Consider the following 14355-nt stretch of genomic DNA (forward strand, 5'->3'; position numbering starts at 1 on the left):
TTCTCTGCAAGCTTTTAATAGATGAGCCTTTGAATTCTTATGTATCATTCGGTGCAGAGCTCAAAAAATTAATCGAACCGAACCAAATAATACCCACAGCCTACGCAATCGGTCTATCGGGCCTCTTCACATGGACTTAAAAAAGGGGCATTCTGAGTTCCCAACAATTCGTGGTTCAGTTTCCTCGTGGGAGTTCATCCTGAGAAAATGTTAGGTAATATTAACACTAATTAAGGCGGCATGAGTTAGTTTCAATTAAAAGTCAAGGAAAAATATATAAGAAATGAGAATTGTGGGCTTTTACAAGATAATGTGGCTGATAATGAATAAAGAGTTACACGTCATAATTATATGTGTTAGTCTCACTTAATATTTTCTCTTTCATCCTATCTTTTAATCAATAAAAGATGGTAATTGTCCGCCCAAAAGATTCCAATCGGATCGATGTCTTGAAACATAAGAACGTTGAAGGAATGACATGAATAACTTCACAGAGTGAAAAGGCGGTCTATCATTGATTTATACGATTGGAAAGTGGAATCGTTGATTTCTACCATTAGCAAGCGGAATCGGGGAACTGTTATTGGTGTTTAAACCTACTCGATGTGCCTCACCGAGTCGATTTGGAATTGCTCTTCTGGTCTTTTGCTGCAAATGGCTCACTTGTAATTATAGCTGAGCAACCCCGCACCAGCAACTTCCTGTTATATATATAGCCCATCTATCAAGTATAAATAGTTTGCTGAAAAAGAGATCCATTTTAAAAGCAATTCTTTTGCATTTGCTTATCATCATTATTCATTATCGTTATTCTCTTTTCTATGGGAGTACAAAGTGTTCTCTAATTTTTAACTAATACTTTTGGTCGGACATTGTATTGATTCTTATTACGAGATATTTTAAATAAATTTTGAACTATAACACTGCATATAAAATACTTTCAAATAAATTTTAAACTATAACACTGCAAATAAAATACGCTTATACGCTTACATGTAACTCGGTTTGCCAACGCATTGTAGCCTGTGATTATTATCGTTGATTTTTTGAATTGATTAATTATTTTCGGTAAGACTAGAAAAGGCAATCTTTTTCCTTCACTCTTTCTTTCTTTTTTTCTGCCCTTTATTTTTTTTTTTGTTCTCTTTTGTTCTCCATATTTGCCCCCACTTTCTCTTGTACTAAACAATTGTTCCAAAGGCAATGATTTTGCATCTCTCTCTCATGTCCTACCTACCCAGGAAAATTCTTATCATTACAAAGGAGCCAAAGCTTTGAAATTTAAAAAAACAACCCAAAAAAATCTCTTTACAGCATCACATTTACCAGTTAAAACTCGACTTCAAACCCGATTTACCATAGCACGGAAGTATAAGCCCTAAGTCTTTCAGTGAAATTCACCCTATGCTTTAACTGAAAAATCCTGTAGAAGGTATTGTATTAGACTTTTTATTCCAGAAAATTAAGGCTGAGAAAATAAGGAAAAGTGTAAAGAGATACAAAATTCCTATTTATTTATTTATTTCCTGAACAGTAGTTGGAGCGTTGAAGGCGCCTTAGATACTGTCGCTTTAATGTGCTTACTGTAAAGTTCAAAAACATCCTGCAAGTACTGCTGCTCCTTTCCTCCATTATAATGTCTTTATATCTACAAATTCCAGCCTGTAAAGGGAAGGGGGGGGAGGGGGAAAGAATTCGCATCCCATCCCTCCCATACATTCTACACCCACAAAAGATTTTCAAAAAATAAACCTAAAGTTCCACTGTTCTTAGTTCGATGCATAACGTGAGCGTGTAAATCAGAAAATCTCATAATTAGCATGGTGGTGCGAAGCTGGATCTAAGCTCTCATATACATACTATCTTAAAGTTTTATTAGACTTATAAGAAATTGAATTCGTGTTTAATTCAAAAATATAGGTCGATAGATAGTACTGCACAATCGTCTTATAAGCCTAATGTTTTTTCTTTGATATTCTGATGTAGGATCCTATGATCCTTAACAATAAGAAAAAGAACAATTATTCAATTTTCTTTTTTTTACACCTCACTCAGTCCGAAATTACAGAACTGTCCCAACTCCCAAGGACACTAACCCGACCAGAAGCTCCGCTAGACCCCTCCACACTTCCTTGCTTTAAGCATTCTGTAAAAGAAAAAACTCCATACCAACCATTCCAGAGAGATCAAGAAATCTGCACTGTCACCTGCAGACCACAAGATATCATCGGTCTATCGACGGACAATGATATCCGTTTGGGAATGGGCTTATTTTAGCTTCAAAATGCTTACAATGAATGTTGCATAGCTGCGCAACTGATAAAATTCTTCGAGTGACAGACACTCGCGATTAGCTTCTCGAAAAAAAATAAAATTCCAGGCCACTTGATTGGAGTTTTTGCCCAAATTAGATCTCTTTTACAAAATATTTATCATAATAGATTTCTTCGCAAACTAATTCCCATAATAAACTTACATTATTTTATTTACATTTCGAAAACATTTTGATTCCTTTGATTTAAATCCTTGGCCCAATAAAAAACATGTAGCATTATTATTCTTTTTACGTATATTCCCGAAACATTTTAATTTGTTTGATTTAAGTCCCTAACCCAATAGAGAATAGGCGAAAAACAAAAACACCTTTATCATTCATCCTTAATTAAACCTTAAACGTTCACTTATCCATAGATCCCCAAGGGTGGTCATGTTCGATTAAAAAAATCGAGGATGTAAGTTGAGGATCAATTCTACTTCAATTCAATGTGTAGTTAACAACTAATTTGATTAGTGACTTACTACAATCAGTTTACCTACAGTTCACTGATCATTAATCTTAAATAGTTTTAAAAATATAAAATACTTAAATGACTAAATAAAATTCAGTAAAATAACTAAATCATTGAAATGATAAAAATAATTGAAAACTAAATTAACAAAACTAAAAATTCACAAAAATTGACTTTAATTTACATTTGACTCTTAAAAATTACGTCCAACATAGCCAAACTAGATTAATTTTTATGTAGATGTCGGTTAAACGAATCGGAAAATAGGTATAGTAAATTAAGCTTTGGAGCATCTTTAGGGGTACGAAAATTGGTTTTAATTCACGCTTGACTCCTAAGAATTTGATCCAATATAGCCGAACCGGTTAATTTCAATATAGAATTCATTATTTTTAAAAGTCGATTAATCGGTTAACCGAATTGGCAAAACGACTAATATTTTTTTTATGGTTTTCCGGGTATACTTTTCTATGGTGTTTTTAAAAGAGTTTAAAGAATAGGGATTCAATTGAAATGATTTCATTAAAAAAAAAAGAAGTCTAGATTGAGAATTATTTTTAAGTTAAGAATAAGTTTTAAAAGAAGTCTAATTTGAGGGGAAAAATACTCTCTTGATTGTGGGTGAATCTTAATATGAACCCATGCCTTTCTGTGGTAAAGGTATAGAAATTTGGAAGGAAAATTATTAGCTAAAAAAGGACAGTTAACATTGTCATTTTACCCTTGTCGGTTCCAATGGCTTTGCAACAAATTGTCGAGACCGAGGAGTCAGACTTTATTTTGTTTTTCAAGAGAAGACACGGAGTCTTCTTCTTTCTTCCTCCAACTTCCCTGCAGAAAACCTCAGAGCGGAGCAGCTCAAAAATCTCAGCTAAAACCTTGACCGCCACAACCAACAAGAATTCTCAACCATAAAGAGGAAAGGAGAGAAGGCGACAAGGCAAACTAATCCGAAGAAGATAATGCGGAAATCTGCAGCAGCTGAACAATTGGAGGTAGAAGATGGAGTAACAGTGAAGCAGCAGCTCAGCATTCTCTTCAAGAATGGCAAGCTCTAAGCTCACAGCTTCACTTTTCTCCGCTCTCTTCCTCTTCTCCACCCTCCTCCCCTCGTCACAGTCAGGTAAGAAGAACAAGAACCTCGGACGTTACAAAACATGGTTTTTCCCTTGTTTGTGGAGATTCTGTGACCCATTACGTGGTTAGCTCAGCTGAATTGTTGGAAGAATCACAGTGGCCTGCTCTTCTTTGTTTTAAGAATCATACCCACATGGCGGAATTGCGAATAGAATTGAAAGGAACAAGCTTTTTCACTTGTTTCAGGAATCTTAGAACAGTGTGTCCTCTGTTTCTTATGTTTTGCAGCTGACCCAGATCAGCAGCCGTATGTGGGAGTGAACATCGGAACGGACGCCTCGGGCCTTCTCTCCCCGCAGGCCTTGGTATCGTTCCTCCAAGTCCAGAAGATCACTCACGTCCGCCTCTACGATGCGGACCCGGACATCCTCAAGGCGCTGTCCAGGACCAAGATTCGGGTTATCATCGGGGTCCCAAACAATCAGCTCCTGGCAATCGGGTCCTCGAATGCCACTGCTGCCTCCTGGATTGGTCGCAATGTGGTGGCATACTACCCGCAGACGCTAATTGTTGGGGTGGCAGTCGGGGACGAGGTACTGACGACAGTGCCATCTTCTGCCCCTGTATTGATGCCTGCGATCGAGTCCCTGTACAGTGCCCTTGTGGCCTCGAACCTCCACACCCAGATCAAGGTGTCAACCCCGCACGCAGCCTCGATCGTTCTGGACTCATTCCCTCCTTCCCAGGCATTCTTCAATCAGAGCCTGACGTCGGTCATGCTCCCATTGCTCCAGTTCCTGTCAAAGACCGGAGCCCCATTGATGATGAATCTGTACCCTTACTATGTGTTTATGCAGAACAAGGGTGTGGTGCCTCTTGATAATTCGCTCTTCAAGCCCCTGACTCCTTCCAAGGAGATGGTTGATCCCAACACTTTGCTCCATTACACGAATGTTCTTGACGCGATGATCGACGCTGCCTATGTTTCCATGAAGAACCTTAATGTTACCAATGTTGTGGTTCTCGTCACTGAGACCGGGTGGCCCTCGAAGGGGGACGCCAAGGAACCTTATGCTACCGTGGACAATGCTGATACATACAATTCAAATCTAATCAAGCACATTCTTGATCGGAGCGGGACACCTTTGCACCCTGAGGTCACGTCTAATGTTTACCTCTACGAGCTGTTCAACGAGGATTTGAGGACTTCTCCAATCTCGGAGGCGAACTGGGGGCTCTTTAATGCGAACACGACTCCTGTTTACCTTCTCCACGTGTCAGGGAGCGGGGGTTTTCTAGCTAATGACACGACGAACCAGACCTACTGTGTGGTGATGGATGGCGTGGATTCGAGGACACTGCAGGCTGCACTGGACTGGGCATGTGGACCTGGCCAAGCGAACTGCTCGGAGATCCAACCCGGGGAGGACTGTTACCAGCCCAATAACGTGAAGAACCATGCCTCGTACGCGTTTGATAGTTACTATCAGAAGGAAGGAAAGGCTGCAGGGTCTTGTGATTTCAAGGGTGTCGCCATGATCACTACCACTGATCCGAGTAAGTACTAATTTTTTGCTTCATCGGAAACTACAGTGGAATTTGATAGAAGTAGGATAGTTTTCGAACTTGGAATTACGGTTTAGACAATTTGAATGATGTTGCTGGTTTCTAATGATGCAAAGTTGTTATCTTAATGCTCCCGTGCAAGACTGGAAATGCTGATGTTCGAATTCCTTAAGGGGAGCAAGGAATACGAATTGTCATTGGGCTATCTTAGGTTTTATAGATTTGGTAAATGTTCTGGTTTCATTCCTGTCTTCCTGGAATGCTGCAATAAGTGGGAAAATCATGTTGCATTGCACTTTAGGGGAAATTCTTTAACAGCGACCTGAAGTTAAATCAGACACACTTTCCCCTTAATATTCCAATGCTCCTTTCTCACCCGGATATCGGGAAGAGTGCCTTAGGACACCTTCTTTCATGTCCACTTGTAATTTCTGATTAAATCCTCTCAGAATGCAGTATTAGAGCTCCTACAACTCCCGACTTGACCTGAATGCGAACCCTTTGAGACGTTCGTACTATTTTAGAGTACCATTCAATCTCCCGGTAGTGCTCCAGAATTCCTTAGACAATGCCCTGGAAGGTCTGACAAGCCTCACATGGGTTCCCATTGGAGGATGTAAAAAGGGTTTGAATTTGAAACAGTTAAGATTCTGGCGCCATTTAAGTGGTGAACGAGCAAGATTGCACTCTGAAGATATTCATTTGTTTTATTAATTTTATTCATTCAGATGCTTTCAAGTTGCATTATATGTTCCAGGAGACAAATGGGGTCCATGTTTTTTGTGTTTTTCTGCTTGCACTGCTTAATAGTACGAAGCCAACCTGACATGTTTTATATTTCCTTTTTCCCTTGTTGGAAAACATTTGCAGGTCACGGGAGTTGTATTTTTCCTGGAAGGTAAGAGCTGAGAAGATTCCATCTGTACTCTACACATTCCGTTTTCCGGAGTTGTTTGTTCTTAAATCAAGTACTACTCTCAACCCGTGATTTGTTATCTCTGCGTGCAGCAAGAAGGTGAGCAATAAGACAAGGCAGATGGTGAACTCGACCGTGTCCAGTGGAGCTGCTGAGATTTCGAAAATCGTCCTCTTCAGGAGCTTCAGAGTGACTTCGATGGTAGAATTGGTTTCTAAAGGTCCCTTCTCGGTTTCTCTCGCCATTAGTGTATTATTATTGTTTTTATGATGCCTCGCCGATAAGAGTACATAAGAACGGAATAATGCTTTTTTGTGAATGTAATCATCAGGAATATCCCCTCATTTATCAATGTAGTGAAGCCATTTTTTTGGAGGAAGCTCGGGAATTGTATGTAATAACAGATCTGCCACGTTGTATCAATCCGTGTATAAGTGATTGGGTTCAGGTGGAGCAATTTCAGTTGGAGCAATTTGTAGGTTGATTGGAAGAAACTGGAACTCACTTACAATAAGTTTTATTCTCAAAGTGTGTAGAGATGGTTATTTCAACTAAGATGAGATGTAGACACAAACTATGGTCTTCATCGAACGCATGCTTTCCTCTGCGAGTTCATATGTTTGTTGGGCTCTTTAAGTCGAGGGAGCCTCAAGCCGCAAGTAGTCATATAGGATTCCACATAGAGCGTCACCCCCTCTTGCTTGGGAAAGATATATGGAGTTGTCTCCTTTCTGGATCAGCGACGAAGGGATATCAACAGTGAAAAGCCGGTACAGTCCATGAATCCCGTGCCTACAGACCGTGTTATCTGTTCCCAGGTTCAGAACCTGGAATACCAAGTGCTCAGAATCCATTTGATTCACGTGAATCTGAAAATCCAAAGGTTTAAGACTGATGTGAGATGAATCTGAAGCTTCTTCGGGATGGATTAGAGCCATCTCCAGAATTTCCAAGGCTCGAACCGGATCAACACTGTGACACAGAAACTCATCTAAGAATCTCTGCATCGGAAAGAAGCAGTATTGCTTACTTGAAGATCTGAACGAGTGGCTGATGCCAAGGCCAACCTAAGCTTGTAAGTTCCTCCCACCACCAAGTTGACAGTGAACCCGACCGTCCATGTTGTCGGGAGATACTTCTCCGGTCCTCTCCTATATGACATCCGAGTCATAAAATTCATATTGGCAGTACAAAAAGTGGAAAAAAGTTGGTGGAAGGGAAACCTGTCCACATGAACGAAAAACCAATCTTTCTTTGGGTCGTTGACACCAACAGTGAAAACTTGATCTGATTGAGGATGTATATCCGTATAACGATCCCACAAGCCATACTGTCTGTACCTGGAAATTCGATGAAGTCGAGATTATAAGTAATGGACAAGGAAGAGAAACGAAGAACCTCAACAGAAATTTTAGCACCAATTAACAACTCTGAGTTGGCATTGTTCACTTACTTTTCGGGGCCTTTAATGAATAACTTGTTCACATACATCGGGTTAACATCTGGAACATAGAAATCGATGGCTGTGCGATCAGGAAAACCGATTTCCCACACTGTGGGACCATCCCTAATAGGCACATAGATCAGATCTCCAAGCTTTGTCTCCGATCCTAAAGCGGTAATAACAATTCGATCATTACTCTCATGCCCTGATAAAATCCGACTTGTAGTCCCCGAAAATGCAAGAGAAGAAAAGAAACACCTGCAGAGATAGTGACTGGGTTTTTCTCGAGGTAGTCTCCAATGAAGCCTGGTACCCAGCCATGGAGCCCATATACTCCCGGCACAACATTCCGGATGGTGAAATTTCCATCGGAATCTGTTTGTAACCAGAATTGATAGCTCTTTGTGCAATCAAAAACAGGGTTATAGCCATATGATATCAAGAAAATAGTAAACTGCAATTTATCAAGTCATTACTTAATTACTTTGCTTTCTGTTTGCCAGGCACCTTCAGTTCTTGCAGCCGATAAACCAACATATGCGTTTTTAGCAGGAATCAAGCCGCTCGAGATAAACCTGAAAAGGTGAATGCTGATGTCAAGATCGAACCAAATGTAGCATCAGCTAGCTTGTTTTTGACGCGTTGCATTTAAATCAGGGATTTGGAGAAAACTATTGTAGTACTTGTCCTGCACGAAAAGTCTTCCAGAAGCCGAGCCTCGTTCTTGGGCAGTCAGATAGTACGGGGACGATACAAAATTGTATGGCCATGATGTTTCTTCCATCGACTTCTAGAATTAGCCAAGCGTGTATAAGAACTGAATCATTCAAGGGGGGAAAAAGTGGATGGATAGTGGAAAACAAGGTCATATTAAACCTGATTTTTTGCATCTTCCCATAAGTTGTGCGCATTTGAGGTGCTAGAAGTTGAGTTAAGGTATATAAAGAACGGGCCGAAGACCTTCTTCCAAGTCTCTCCCTCTTCAAATTGAGCTATTATATCTTCTCCAATGTAATGTGTACCCTGCAACATCTGTTAATTCAAGGTACAATGGTCAAATCGATTAGTAATGTCATGCAATTCAGCAAGCAAATTTTCGTTCTTTCCCATCTTCTTAAGTAATCGAGATGAGGATTACCGCGAGGCAGGCTGGACCCGTGTGAACCGTGAGGTTCTGCTTGGTGGGTCCACCATTACGAAACTCCTGGCTTGGGAAAATCATCCAGAACCCGACTATGGGGCCCGAACCTATCCACCCATGGACCCCGCCATCTTTGTTATCCATCGAATACATGTACTTGTCATCCACCTGCACTATTTGCAGCTTAACTTTTGACCTCTTGACACTCAGAAACTCAAGCTTTGATTTACAAGTATATGCACACACATATGCGTGCGTACCTCGCCCTTGAGATCGGGATTAATCGGGTTTACTAATAAAACCGATTCCGGCACAATAAGCTGTTTCCCTTTACCAGGAAGCAGGTCCCCTGGCATCGGCATTGTCCGCTGCTTCTCATCTGAGATTGCCATATAATGAAACCTGCCCCGTGTAACTTGGAAAACTCAGGATCCTTCAATTGGCATAAAAAAAAAGTGGAACTTATTTGTTGAAGACACTATACAGTTTTGAGAAATGATTTTCGAAAAACAGTTCTTTAAAACAGGAATCAGACACTGAAAAAAGTTATTTATGCTGTTAGCACTTCCAAACAGGCCCTTACTTTTCACGCCGCAACTTGAAAACCATCCTTGTCTGGATTAGATCACAGGCACGACATCCCGGTGGGCGCTCGTATATTGCATAGCAATAAAATCCCGAAATGCCACTTCTCAATATGTATCTAAGGCACAAAAATGGGGTTGAATATGCTTCTAATTATCAGATCAGACCGAGGAATGCTATTGGAATTTCAGCTCTTTCTATTTTCCTTCTAACCTGGTATCAAAACTGAAAGGTGGTGCTGTGCCAGAAGTTGATGGACTGTAAGTTGTCCTGAATGAAACTTCGACATTGTCATTATTCATGTGAATCACGCTATATTCTGATCCTTTGATTCTGTTCAACACAAGAAAACATAAATTTTATAAGAAATGGGTTCGGTTTATCCAGGTATATCTCGATAGCAAATAATATTAGCAATTCTTGCAGAAGGATTCGGACAGTCTGTATATATCACCGCCTCCTGGCCAACTCCAGTTCAGGTCCCAGTACCTGCAAAAGTTTAAACCAGGACAATCAATGATAAAGCTGACAAATTCAGATTTCATTAGTCATCATCAGAATTCGGAATTGCTAAAATATATTAATTACCCTCTGCTAGATTCATCTGACTTGAGATCCAAGAGATTGTCCATTCCTCCATATTTGATGCCCGTCAAGAATCCCTGAGGCTTGAGTATGGTAAGCTGCACGATCCCGTTATTGAGCACAACCTAGTACCATCTCAAAACCATAAGGACCCGAGCAAAGAAACTGGAAATTAATAGACCGAATCCAAACATGGGAGACCAGCCGGGCTTACATAGCGGCCTTTGGTGGTTAAGGTCACTGCTTTCTTTGCCATGGTATAGAGGAACTTTTTTGTCCTAAAATGTTAAGATAAGGGGAAATTATAATGCAACAAGTCATTGATTTCCATGTTGATGGGACGAACATACAGCTGGTCGTTTGTTTCTAGGGAGACCTATAATGGTCAGAACGCTGTGATTCTTTGCCATGTTTTTATTGCAGCAGACTCTTCCATTGGTATCATCTAAGTTGAGGATTGAATTTCTAGTTATCTAGTTAGAAAATTTGGAGAAACAAACAAAAATATAAAACATAAAAAAAGAATAAATGAACATGCGGTGAGCGTGGATCAAACCCGCAACCTCCATAGCTTCAGTCGGACACTCTCCCAACCAAGTTATCCCCGCCAGTAGCACTTCTGTTTCAGTCATGATTGTCGTCGCAGACAAGTGTAATTGAAGTTGGTACGCCCTCGAAACTAAGAGAAATACAATACAAGAGTCACACTTCTCTGATATCATCTAATTTTGGGGAAAGTTGACCCTCGTGATGCCGTGGAGCAAACAATTACTTAGTTAAATATTACATTATTAGCACAGAAATTAATATTAATTTAACAAAGCATTTTATATTATTATAACTCAATTTTCTGATATAGGTATTTTTCATGAATACAGTGAATTCTCAATTATAGTCACAATAATTATGTCTCCAACAAAAGATGGCGTGGCGCAGTGGTGCACACCTTTACCATAACTAATGTTTTAAGTTCGATACTCAATAAGACCACTTGTACCATTTTATTAGTTATTAGAATTTATATTTCATGTACTAAACTCGCGAACCTCCCTTGGACCAAATAAAAAAAATAACTATGTCTCTTTTAGTTCAGTATTGTCCCTCTAAAAATTTATTTTTTTGTGAAAATACATAATGCAAATTTTAGACTGATTTCCCCATTAACATTTTACATGCATATGACCTTTATTGGGCGTGAACGCGCGCGCACACAAACACACACCCATACATATATTAGAGGTTTAACTAATTATATAAATTTGACTTTTTTTATTATAAAAAAGTAAAATAAACGTAACATATAATTTTAGCTAATTCCTTTGTATTAATTATCTCATATATTTAATCCCTTCATATTTTAGCTTGTCCATATTGTAATTTATCTGAATCCAATAACTTTTTGTCATATAGTACAAGTAAGGATGGACCCAAATATTATGAGGATTTTTTTTATTTAGTCTAAGAAATTTAAAACATAGGGGTGAATTGCAGTGTTGGAAAAGATGTCAACTATATTACTTTACAATAAATACATATGTACAAAATATTGAAGTTACTGAATTTAATTAAGTTACAAATTTAATTGAAAATATTAATATTAATATTAACATTATCTCGAAAAGTGTATATGATGTGGGAGAGAAGACTCAAATCCATCTTAGTAGTGTGTGGATGAAGATAAAAAAGGACACAAATACATAACTAATCAAGAGGAGTATGTTGCTTCCCGGCGGTTTTGATTAGGGTCCATATAAAGTGTAGTTGCAAGAGTTTGACAACAGATTTACATCAATTGGAATGATCACTGTAATTGTATTTGTACTTATTAGATGCGCTTTTGTCACGTTATATTGTTTCTTGCAGTGATTCCAATGAATATGCTATATTTTCTTCTATCTTGTAGTTGATTTGACTTGTATGCTTGTATTAATAATGCCAGTAGATAGATCGAGCAGCTACCTTCCTGCATTTGTATATATTATGTATCTTTACTCATATTGTGCCCGTCTCTGTTCTTGTATTAGTAATTTTAATGGATGATTAGATCTTTGTATGTATGAAAAAGGTGGACTATTATCCCCATGACTTCGTTCAAGCTCTTATTTTTCTTAAATAAAATATCAAAGTTGAGTTTAAGTCCTTCATTAATAGATCGACCCGACTCAAATTGAATAATATCGGATTTTCGGATAGTGTGCACCGAAAAAGGAGTAATGCCAAAGTTGATCAAGACAAAGGGACAAAGGAGATACAAACAAATGAAGGACTTGTTATGCTCATCAGTCAAAAACTAAAAGGTTGCAAGGATCAATGCAGGGTCACATAGAAGAAGTGAAGACACCTGATAACTTGATGAAAATAGAGTTATTCATACTTTTTTAATGGTATAATTAGAACTAGTTTATCGATATAGGTTAGTTTAAGTAGGTTTTTACGATATTTTTCATTCATTTGCATTTTCATAGTTTCAGGAGTTTTTATTAGTTTTTAGTTTGCATTTAGGTGATTATGGTGTTAGTGCATGAATTGAGCATTTGCAGCCTCTTAAGTTTTCGGAGTTTTGAACAGGTTATACTGAAGCAAAATGGTGCAAATAGCATATTTCCGGAAAGCTCATTGAATTAGGAGTGCAGCGGTTTAAACGGTTCGATTATCGGAGTTCAGACAAGGAAGATATAGCCGAATGAACTGCAGCGGGTGACCACAATGTACAGTTCCAAGCAGCCACGGCCGCGAAAATAAAAGGCTGCAACTCTCCAAATCAATCATATGAAATGGCTCTTTGTGCAATGTCTACTAAGCCGATGATATTGATCCTCAATATTCATAATTGAGACTTCGATCAAAAATACCTTGCGTTGCTTGCAGAACTATTCAATTGCAAATAACCGCGAGGAGGTCAGTAATGTTCTCTGAAATTTGATTTGCCTTGAAGGTTTTGGATTTATTTTCTCAAAATCTGAAATTGTTTTGTTGAATGATGTCACAAGTAGGTATATGGAGAGATTTTCTTTGTTTTATTTTTCTCCTTTAGGCAAAACAAGAATCTAGAGAAAGGTATCCCATGAACATTCTTTTTCAATTTTTCATTGGCTGTATATATTTAGTGATGAAGGTCCAACTCCATGAAGTGGCAACACATAGTCCCGAAATAAAAACTAAAAGGGCTAAAATTTATAAGAAATTTTCACGAGCAATTCGTTAAAAAAATCCGAATAAGTTCACTTAAGCTGAAAGGAATGGCCTTCTCACATGTATATTACGTACACCTAATCATGTTATGAGTTAAGTTTTGGATAATCAATGGGACATCATTAGATATCCAAACTACTTATGGCTATCGGTATCGGTTACCTCTTTGAATGTCGAGTCCTATTTATAACCCATGCTGGACCACTAATTTGAGTTCGGTTTCCATGCTTGTCCTACTTGACAGACCCATCCCTTTGGTCCGTTCGAGCACAAGATATTTAACGGCACCGCTTTGTGATTTTATAGCCTTAAAGATCGCAAGAAATTTTAATCTGAAATATAAATCTAAGATTAATATACAAAAATAAAAAAAAAACTGTTCTGGTGGTTTTTTTTTTAATCTTTTTGGGTAATCGTTTTTGTTGGACTTTGACTTTGTTGTATTATCCTTCCACCATCAAGAGCCAAATAAACTTTTTAACGAATCTAAGCAATCATTGCATAGAAATAGGATTCTTTTTTCCTTTCTAATAAATGAATTCACAAAATATTATCAATTTATTTGTTAAAATTAATGTTATATTTAATCTTAATTTAGTCCTAATTTAAAAGTACTTTTAAGTTTTAATAAGTTTTGAATTTCTATTTGACATAAAGTTTTCTCCTATTCTACATGCAAAATCTATTCATATGTAGTGCAGTTCGTCATGTCATGCTTTTCCATTCTTATATTTCTTTTCCCCCAAATGCTTCTTTTTTTCACTTTGATGATTGACCATGCAAATTCATTCTTATTATTCCAGCGGTAAAAAAAAAAAAAATCCATTCTTCCATATAGTTTATGTCTTATGTGGACATTGTGAAATACTCTCCCATCCTCTCTCTCTCTCTTCCATAGGCCATTTAGGGTCTCAGTTGACTGACAGCTCATCTCAACATTGCAGCCCAGGTCTCAGTTGCATACAGACAAGACAGGAGACCCCCACCTCCTCCCGCGTCCTCTCTTAAATTTTTTTTTTTTTTTGCTGATAAAAAAATGAATATTTCATTCACATGCTCA

At 38.3% G+C, this 14355-nt stretch overlaps 2 protein-coding genes across 2 annotated transcripts; one reads left to right on the forward strand and one right to left on the reverse strand.

Moving 5' to 3' along the window:
- Window positions 1-3561: 3561 nt before the first annotated feature.
- Window positions 3562-6838, forward strand: LOC116208589 (glucan endo-1,3-beta-glucosidase 1). Its single transcript, XM_031542116.1, has 4 exons — window positions 3562-3912; window positions 4155-5423; window positions 6303-6330; window positions 6441-6838. Exons 1-4 carry the CDS (start codon window positions 3834-3836, stop codon window positions 6616-6618), a joined length of 1554 nt encoding a protein of 517 aa, XP_031397976.1. The 5' UTR covers window positions 3562-3833; the 3' UTR covers window positions 6619-6838.
- Window positions 6812-10359, reverse strand: LOC116209148 (probable rhamnogalacturonate lyase B). The gene is made up of 15 exons (XM_031542705.1): window positions 10318-10359; window positions 10107-10228; window positions 9957-10007; window positions 9732-9851; window positions 9517-9636; window positions 9194-9335; window positions 8931-9101; window positions 8669-8824; window positions 8476-8582; window positions 8277-8367; window positions 8051-8192; window positions 7802-7958; window positions 7572-7688; window positions 7379-7499; window positions 6812-7217 (listed from the first exon to the last, which is right to left on the reverse strand). Exons 1-15 carry the CDS (start codon window positions 10357-10359, stop codon window positions 6981-6983), a joined length of 1896 nt encoding a protein of 631 aa, XP_031398565.1. The 3' UTR covers window positions 6812-6980.
- Window positions 10360-14355: the final 3996 nt, after the last annotated feature.

Source organism: Punica granatum, chromosome 5 (genome assembly GCF_007655135.1).
Source record: "Punica granatum isolate Tunisia-2019 chromosome 5, ASM765513v2, whole genome shotgun sequence".
NCBI lineage: Eukaryota > Viridiplantae > Streptophyta > Magnoliopsida > Myrtales > Lythraceae > Punica > Punica granatum.